The sequence below is a fragment of the Capsicum annuum genome, chromosome 8 (assembly GCF_002878395.1).
Source record: "Capsicum annuum cultivar UCD-10X-F1 chromosome 8, UCD10Xv1.1, whole genome shotgun sequence".
NCBI lineage: Eukaryota > Viridiplantae > Streptophyta > Magnoliopsida > Solanales > Solanaceae > Capsicum > Capsicum annuum.
Window position 1 is genome coordinate 161,682,566 of NC_061118.1, and position 10,452 is coordinate 161,693,017.

Sequence of the window (10,452 nt, forward strand, 5' to 3'; positions counted from 1 at the left end):
TAGCTCTATAGCTGGCTGTTTCCCAATACGCTTTATCGGACTTTCTTACGTAGATTTCTGGAGATCCTATGCTTTCTGTGTATTTCTGGACATAACGATTTCCAATCATGAGTGTCATAAAACAAATCCACTATATAAAATTTTCGAGCAGGAATCACTTGCAATCCCATAAAGGTTACAAAATTTGAAGAGCAAAAGCACACGTTTATCATATAACGATGCAGGATATAACAGTAGTTTAATCCATACTTATGCCACTATTTGGGGATTTCGTGATTAATTAGAAATGCCCAACTGACTCTCCTTGTTTTGACTGGACCATGATCTACCACATATATACACAAAACACAACTATACAAAGCAGAACAATATGAATGATTTAATGGTAACCAATAGGAGCAGCTGCCTCCTGCAATCTCTTTCCTTGGTAATGGATATCCTGAATAGCACGAGCAATAACTAACTCAGTTGCACCATTAACTTCAGACAGTGCAAACAGAAGATAAAATTGCCAGCTAAAAACGTGAAAATTGACAATCATGTTTAAGTTTGATTAAGAAACAGAAGGAAACTTACAGATGCGAAATGGTTAACGTCTCTATGATGAGCTTCATCAGATGACAGTAACAACATCCTTTAGAGTCGCATCCTTAGGCAGTCTCCAGTAGTCAATTGCTATCGCAGGAGCAGGGACATTTTCAATTTCACCACGATCAATATCATTAAGATACAAAGTATATGAGTGTATAGCCTCCTCTTCCAGATAACCAACAACTCTGTGTGCAAGCTTGGGGGACAGCAAGTAAAGCAACAACAACAACCCAGTGTATTCCCACTTAGTGGGGTCTGGTCAGCAAGTAAAGCACAAAGTAAAAATTGAAAAACGCTCCCTGCACAGCAATAACTAACAACCTCTCATACCATTTAGGCTGTACTAGCTCCACCATAGTCATCAGATGCATCCTCTCATTCTCAGCTTCTTCAAGTAATGCTTTTATCCAACCACCACTTTGCTCGAACTTGCGTAATGACCTCAGATGTAACAGCATACCTCCCACCATTCCAGGTACACCTGCCACTGTTTCCAACATCATTGCACGGCAACCGTATCTTTTCTGTAATGCAAATCAGAGTATAGAATCAATGGTGATTAAAGAGAAAGAGACTAGCTGGTAGTGAACGATGATTTTTATTGACCCTACGTATTGGCTTTTATAGCCTGTGTATTACACGTAACAAAGAGACCTACTAGAATACAATCCTAAATATACAAATCTGATAAGTACAAAAATAACTAGAATACAATCCTAAATATACAAAGCTGATAAGTACAAAAGATAACAAGAGTCCTAAACAAAACAAGAGTCCTAAAATAAATAAGTTAGCCGTTATTATGCCCCCGCAAGTTGGCGTCAAGGTCTACTACGCCCAACTTGAAAAAATGTTTACTGAAAAGTGCGCAGGGAAGAGGCTTTGTAAGAAGATCAGCAACTTAATCAGCAGCATGTAGATGTGCAACCTCAATCTGTTTGCTCTCAACCTGCTCACGGACAAAGTGGAAGTCGATGGCCACATGCTTCATGCGGCTATGGAAGACAGGATTGGCACAAATATAAGTGGTGCTAATATTGTCACAGAGAATTCTTGGAACAGCAGTCAGAGGGAACCGAAGCTCCCCAAGAAGATGGGTGAGCCAGTTAGTTTCAGAAACAGTAGCAGCAACTGCCCGATATTCTGCCTCCATTGTAGAACGAGAAACTGAACGCTGCTTCTTCGAAGACCATGAAATAGGAGAACGACCAACATAGATAATATAACCTGTGGTGGAGGTGTGATCTTGAGGATCCCCTGCCCAGTCTGAATCAGAGTACGCAAACAGTCTACGATCACTCTCCTTAGCAATGAGTACGCCAAATGAAGTAGTTGAACGAAGATAGCGGAGTAGTCATTTAAGAGCAACCTAATGAGACATGAGCGGTTGATGCATAGCCTGTGACAACTTGCTGACAGCAAAAGCAATGTCCGGACGAGTGAAAGAAAGGTAATGAAGCTTACCAATAATGCGCCGATATAAGGAACCATCGATTAAATTATCATCAGGTGAGGGATCAAAAACAACATTAGATGTCATAGGCGTGGAAACACCTTTGAAATTATCCATAGCTACCTCATGTAGGAGATCCATGGTGTACTTCTCTTGAGAAAGCAAGAGACCAGCGGAAGTACGAATTACCTCATCACCAAGAAAGTAATGAAGAGGCCCCAAGTTCTTCAGTGAAAAACGTTGGGAAAATGCCTCAATGATAGAACAAACACCTTGTTTGTGATTACCGGTTACTAAGATATCATCCACATAAACTAAAATATATACAGTGAACTCAAACTTATGCATAATGAAAAGCGAGGAATCAAAATGTGATTTAACAAAACCCAAAGTAATGAGATAGTTTTTCAATTCAGTGTACCAAGCACGAGGAGCCTGTTTGAGACCATAAATTGCTTTCTGAAGACAACATACGTTGGTAGGATTTCTAGAATCCTCAAATCCAGGTGGCTGACGCATGTAAACTTCTTCATTAAGATGACCCTGTAAGAAGGCATTGTTAACATCCAACTGATGAACAGGCCAGTCAAGTTGAGTAGCAATAGTCAGGACAAGACGGACAGTAGCAGGCTTGACTACCGGAATGAAGGTGGAATGATAATCAAGTCCTGGACGTTGAGTAAATCCCTTGGCAACCAAACGAGCCTTGTACTTGTCAACAGAACCGTCAAGTTTATGTTTAACGTGAAATAGCCACTTACAATCCACCACGTTTTGGGGAGAATCACATGGAACAAAGTCCCAAGTATGGTTGTGAACAAGAGCATCAAATTCAGCTTGCATTGCAGAATTCCATTGTGGGGAGTTAGCTTAGCTTGCTTATAGGTTGTGGGGATTTTTGGAAATGGTGTAGTGGTTGTGAGAAACTGACGAGGTTTCAGGCTATTAGTCTGTGAGCGGGTGGTCATTGGGTGTACTTTGGTGGCTGGCTGGGTTGGTGGGTCAGGTTGAGTAGGAGCTATTGGTTGGGGCGGGGGAAGCCATTTGTGGCTGATTTTGTGCCGGTGCAAATGGATTGTGAGGAGGATGTGGAGTTTGGCTAGGAATGGGTGGTTTTTCTCGTCCACGATACGTGATAAGTGGCCGTGAGGGCAATGTTTGAGATGCTGAAGAAGCAGAAGTAGTCTGTTTTTGTGGGACTTGTGTAGTGGATGGAGTGGATGTTGAGATTTGAGAAAGAATGTTACCTGATTGTGGAGGGACACCATCTGAAGCTTAGGAGATAGTTTGCAGGCGTTGAGTGGCCGTGGACAACGTAGTTACTAGTAGGGGGAGTTCATAGGAGGAATGTGAAATTGAATGAGTGTCCTCCTTAGGTTGTTCAACAGAAATAGTATCCCAAGAAACATTAACTTTATTTTTAAAACTGGAAAATATATTTTGAAAAGGAAAATTGTCTTCCAAAAAGGTCACATCCCTATATAAATATAATTTGGAGTTAACTGGATCAAAACACTGATGGCTATAATATTTATTAGAAAATCCTAAATAAACACATGGTGTGGATCGAGGTTCTAATTTATTACGGGAATAAGGTTTGAGCAATGGGTAGCATAAGCATCCGAAAACCTTGATGGAATTATAATTAGGCACGGCCTGAAATAGGATTTCAAAAGGTGATTTATTTTGGAGATTAGGTGTAGACATCCTATTGATCAATAAACAGCTTGATGACAGGCATAACTCCAAAAAATTGAACGTAAGGATGCTTGGTGTAGTAAAGTGCGGGCTGTCTCGATGACATGCCGATGTCGGCGTTCAACTAAAGCTACCCTTTGTGGTGTATATGGGGGGGGGGGACACTAAGTGTTCAATTCCATGTGTTTTTAGATGAGAATCTAATTTTTGAAATTCACCACCACTATCAGTATAAAAGGATAAAATTTTTGTTTGAAAATGTCTTTCGGGATGTAAAGTTTTGAAGATTTCCAGAACTTCTGTTTTAGCTTTGAGTGTGAATAACCACATATATCTTGAAAATTGATCGACAAATAAAACATAGTATTGTTTTTTGTCAATCGATATTACCGGAGACGGCCCCCACAAATCACCATAAATTAAATTTAATGGACTAACACTATGCAAAGAACCTTTTGAAAAAGGCATCCTGTGGCTTTTATTAGAATAGCATGAAATACAAATAGTATTAGTTTTGAAACCAACAACTGGAATGGAAAAATCATGCAAAAATTTATTTAAAACTTGACGATTGGGGTGGCCTAATCGTTGATGCCACATGTTGTATGAAACAGCAACGTAGCAACGTTGCATTTTGGTGGACCATCAACATCCCCCGGTGGCCACTCATACAGCCCATTCCGTAGTCAGATCCTTTACAAGATAAGAGAAAGGAAAAAATTCAATAGATAGTTATTATCTTGACAAAACTTAGAGACAGAGATTAGATTATTTTTAATAGCCGGAGAGCAAAGGATATGTTGAAGCTGGAATTGGTGATTTGATGCATTAAAATTCACATTACCAGTATGAGTGATTGGAATGGTATTACCATTATCCATGACGATTTCATCCAAGCCGTGGTAGTTTTGCATAGTGGCTAGACTGTATGTGTCTGAGGCCATATGGTGGGTTGCACCACTGTCAACGATCCACGGAGTTGACTGATTTTGGAGGCTTGCATCATAATTAGCACGCTTTTGAAGATGATTGTGAGAGCGTGTTCGACATACACGAGCAGTATGACCTCTACGATCACAGAGTTGGCAGTACAGGTTGTTGTTGGAAGACTGTTGCTGATTATTATGCTGAGGTTGTTGATTGTCACGCCAGGAATGATAATTATTTTGTTGGTTTGGCGCATTTGATCTTCGATTATTGTTCTGCTGATTGGTGGAGCCTTGACGCTTAGGACTGGAAGTAGTTCCCTTAGCAATGTTCGCAGTGATTGGAACAGAAGGTGTCTTTTTGGCATCCTCATGCTGCAGGAAAGCTCATGATCAAGGAGCTTTTCATATAGTTCTTCATAGGGGATTGTTGAATCTCGAGCACGGATAGCAGCTGAAAGTTCTCGAAATTCAGATCCAAGGCCAGTGAGAATCTTGACAATCAATTCTTCATTGGATACGGGGGATCCAGCAGTGGCAAGTTCATCACAAAGAGACCGAACTTGATGGAGATAGTCAGCAACAGGGCGAGAGTCTTTGGAAACGAAGGCTAGACGGTCTTTAAGACTAAAAATACGAGTTTGAGACTTATTTGCATAAGCAGTATGCAACGCGTCCCAAGCGGCTTTAGCATTTGTAGCAGAAGCGACTGTACTGCCAATGGTCGCATCTACAGTTGCCAAGATAGCATTTTGTATAAGTTGATCTTGTTGAAATCAGGAAACAAAGTCAGGATTGGGCACCTCTACGTTGTTTTCAGATATAGTTTTGGAGGGGGTTGATATCGACCCATCAAGATGACCAAAGAGGTTGTGTCCACACATAAGCATGGACACCTGCGCCTTCCACAATGAAAAGTTAAGACTACCAGCAAGTTTGTCGGGAGTTGAGTAACCGGATTGAACTGGACAACAGTCTTTGAATTGGAGATGTTGTCGGCTTTGACGATGCTTGTATTTGGGTCCATTTAGGTGTGAGTGTTTCAGCCGGGAAAAATAGAAGAGGAAAGGAAAAAAAAAGAAGGATCAAGCTTGTTAAAGCTATAGAGAAGAAGAGGAAAGGAAAAAAAAAAAAAAAAAGATCAAGCTTGTTAAAGCTTGATACCATAAAGAGAGAGAGAATAGCTGGTAGTGGATGATTTTTATTGATCCTACGTATTGGCTATTGGCTTTTATAGCCTGTGTATTACATGTCACAAAGAGACCTGCTAGAATACAATCCTAAATATACAAAGCTGATAAGTACAAAAATAACGAGAATACAATCCTAAATATACAAAGCTGATAAGTACAAAAAATAACAAGAGTCCTAAAATAAATAAGTTGATAAGAAGGTAACTGATATAAAAGCAACTCTAGAATTAACGTTATAGTGTCCAGAGCAGAGAAGTTTCCCTATCATACATATTTCCATTACTCTTAGGGTAGTCCATGAAACAATAACTGTTATAATTTTGGCATGTGTTTCCTATCACAAAAAGATGTACTACTAGAGAAGGATGAAGTAAAGAGAACATCTCTCTGACATCCACATCAGAGCATGGTTCCTAAAGAAGCAATACAAAATAGTCATTTACAATTTGATTGGACAACATAGTCCTCGCGAAGGTGAGTGGAAATCAAACCTTAAAAAATAGATCGGTTGGAATCCTGAGAAGTTTCACTGTCCAATAAGCAACCTTATCAAGGAGTGTCTTGGGCAGATGGTGCTTGCTTAGATCAATCGACAAGTCAGCCTGATATGTCTCCCATGGCTACAAACAGAAACAGAGAATAGATATAAATTAATGAAAGACAATTACTTTCTTTTCTTTTTGAGCAAGTAAGACAAGACATTGCCAGATGAAATTACATCTTGTACCCGGGGACAACGGAAAAAGAAAAAGATCACAAGAAAGTTTCGATTAAACATGTGCAAGATTCCCTATATAATACTCATTTAAAAATCAGAACAAACAAAAGAACAATGAAACAGCTCCAGCAACAATAGTGATGTGCTACTGCAACAGAATGCAAGATTGAAATCTCACTCCAAGTCTCCAACCCTCAGAGAGTGAGGATATCAGAAGTCCAGCAGAGCTAGCGGCTAGTTTTTGGGACTGAGTTAAGCTGAAGGTACATTCTAATCCCGGTATCAAGAGTCAGACTCAACACAATTCTTCGTCTATCCTATGTTAGGCCCCAAGTTACATTGTCCACCCTCCAAATGTACAGTCTTGGGCTAAATAGCTCGAACTCTTCAAAAATATTGTCGCACCCATATCGGATCCTTTAAAAATACACTACTTTTAATGGATCCGCCACACACCCCATGACATTGTTGAAGAGCCCGCGCGCGCAACATAAGTCTTGGGTGTGCGGGGTGTTAAGAAGTCCCACACCGGCTATGAAGTGTCATCAATTCCACCAAACATAAGCCAGTAACTGAAACAGAGTAAACAGACATGGAAGGCTGGGGTGAATGAAGCTTTCCAAAATATTGCCTGCGTTTGGATTTTGAAAATTAATCGAAGAAACATGTACTAAAAGTAACAAGTTGTACACTAATCCGTACTGATCAAAACTCACATACCATGAAGCAGTTCCAAGGCCAAACAGAACCATCTTGTTTAGTAATCTTTGGCCTCGAGATGCCCCAATAGCTGGAAACAGCTACTTCGTCTTCGCCTTCTATTCTCTCCACAGAAGCACGGCTCCTTTTCGCCTCCTTATCGCCCTCCTTCCCCGCCACAGTTGACGTCGAATTCTTCGTTGGCGGTTCACTAGCAGAGCTCACCATCCTCCACCACTGACCACAAAACCCCAGCCTCTGGCCACTCATCATCACAACTGATTCACTACTCGGCTTACCCACTTCCTTCCACACTATCACCGCCGCTGATGGCGGCGATGACAAAGACCACATGAACCGGTTTCTGGTACTGCTAGAAACCAACCGCCTCATCACCGACCTTGCGAGTAACTGATGCATCTTTTCCGATTATCGCAACTTTGATTACATTTTTAGTGTGTGTGTGTGTGATAAAGGAAGCATGATAAAGGTAAAGCGCATGACGAAAGTTGCACATAAAGCTTAGTGACGGTTAGACTACAAGTGGAGGTTAAAATTGTCAGACAAGTACAACTCTGTAAACGTAAAAACTGAACGTGGACCGTTATTGTCTGGAACACGTGGCGGTAATGACCTGGGAACGAAATGATGAATAATCATTCACATTGGATTTGTACGTGCAATCAATTTATGTTTATCTTTTTTGGCTAATCTTCATTTTGTTTAAAATTTCAATTTTTCACTTACTCTTTTACTTTTGTATATATCCTTAAAATATTTTAAATTATCAATTACTCTGATTTATTATTCAAATATAAAATTTTATTTTAAAAATTTAATTCAAGATCAAGTTAAACTCTACAAATATAAATTAATAACGAGCATAAAAAGTAAAATTTGATGGGCCTATATTACTATTTTTTCATTTTAATTTATGTGACACAAATAAAATTTAAATAATCAATTATACTTTTGATATGTTTTTAGATATTTTAAATTATTAAATATTATAATTTATAATATTTTTGTAGATATTTAAGTTGTTAACTATTGGAGAAATGTATAATATTTTATGTAGTTTTAAAATAATACATGTTACTCTTGTTGTCCAAACTTTTATGGCGTTAATAATCAATTATATTTTTAAAAGAATTTAGGTTTTCAATTATTTTGAGTTATAATATTTTTCGTCCATTCCAATTTAAATGATATTGATATAATTTCGAGAGTCAACTAAATATTTTATATCGATTAAATTTTATAAAATGTTAATTATTGTGATTTATAATATTTTTTTTATGGATTTTTTTTAAATATATAACGTATTAATCTTCCTAAGCCGGGGGTCTATCGGAAACAGTCTCTCTACTTCTTTTGAGGTAGTGGTATGGTCTGCATACACTCTATCCTCCCCACACCTCACTAGGTGGGAATACACTGGGTATGCCGTTGTTGTTGTTGTATAACATATTAATCTTTTTTAGATATTTAAATTGCTAACTGTTGTAATTTATTATACATTTATATGTTACTCTTACTGTCCAAACTTTTGTGGCATTGATAGCCAATTACATTTTTTAAAAAAAATAATTTAAGTTTTAAATTATTGTGATTTATAATACTTTTTCTTCTATTCCAATTTAAGTGATATAATGCTTAGACGGTCATAATAATTAATTAAGGGTGATATAGTAAAATCATGATTGAAGCAACGAAGCAAACGTGTTTTAAATGACTCACAACAATTAATTAGAAGTGATATAACAAAATTAATAAAAATACTTGTGAAAATAATTTAAGTGAACCTCATAAAAGACGTTAAGTTAATTTAATATTAAATTTTATTAATTTTTAATAATTAAATGATTTATAATAAATTTTTAATAATTAAATGATTTATAATAAATTTTTAATATAATTTTTTAATAGTTAGATGATTTATAATAATTAATTACGGGTGATGTAGTAAAATTACAGCTGAAGCATACATGTTATAAATGTTTGTTTTATTTTTTATTAAATATAATTAATTTACTAATATGTAAATGATATATAATAACTAATTAAAGATGATATAGTAAAATTAAGGAGCAAACAACTAAACGGATCGGCGAGCAGGCATGTTGACGGGCTCTGCTTGCTCTTTCCTCATTAATATAATTTTTTAGTATTTAAATGTCTTATAATAATTAATTACGAATGATATGTAAAATTACCACTGAAGCAGACATGTCATAAATGTTTGTTTTATTTTTTTATTAAATATTATTAATTTTTTAATACGTAAATTATATATAATAATTAATTAAAAATGAAATAATAAAATTATGAAGTAAACAGTTGAACGAATTGACAAACAAGCATGTTGACGAGCTCCTGCTTGCTCTTTCCCTCTTATTAGATAGTCAATTAATACTCGCTCGCTACCATAGTTTGTCAATTTTATTAAAAATTATTTTTTCATATTAGTTTTTTAATTTATTTAATTAATAAAATATTAATTGAATTTTCACATATTATTTTTATAATTAATTATTTTTGAGTGTTCAGACTTATATATAAAATTTTCAATTTTTTTAAAAAGAAGTGAATCAATAAAATCATGTTCTTATCTATAATTTCTTTAATATATGTTTAAAAAGAAATGAGTAACTAATATGAGACAAATAGAGTAATTATTGAGTAATAGTACTATATTTTAATAAAAATACATATTGCACCAAAAGTTCAAAAATTTAAAAGTAGAAGTTAGAAACCGAAGAAGCTATTGGAACTGGCATGGTGGATTTTTTAGTTGTGGTTGTGGAATAATAATGACGACATTACTACTTACAAAAAAATGGAATTTTTGAAACTTAACATTAATGAGATTTTTAGATTTTACTCTCTCTATATATTTTCAAAGATTGGTTCGTAGCTCTATTTTACCTTTTCAATTACTTTGACAGAGCCATTGTGATAGTGGAAATATAATTACTTTCTGCTTCAGACCAAAATACAGATCAAGGAATTAGGTTAGGTTGGTAGGGAATTCACCACGTAAATATGAAAACCGAGAAAAAAACAGCGACCCGGAAGAAACTGAAAGTGGAGTTATTTGACGCGTCAACACGTCATGCGGCTACTTGAGGGGCCCATCGACTCTTCTCTCCCATAACACGTGTCGACATACGA

At 36.5% G+C, this 10,452-nt stretch overlaps 1 protein-coding gene across 1 annotated transcript; it reads right to left on the bottom strand.

Moving 5' to 3' along the window:
* Positions 1-112: 112 nt before the first annotated feature.
* On the bottom strand, positions 113-7,823 carry LOC107840039 (ubiquinol oxidase, mitochondrial). The gene is given in 6 exon segments (XM_047394922.1): positions 113-439; positions 577-616; positions 618-810; positions 866-1,115; positions 6,353-6,481; positions 7,300-7,823. Coding segments are annotated over 6 exon segments (1,071 nt in total). The 5' UTR covers positions 7,699-7,823; the 3' UTR covers positions 113-379.
* Between the last annotated feature and the right edge of the window lie 2,629 nt (positions 7,824-10,452).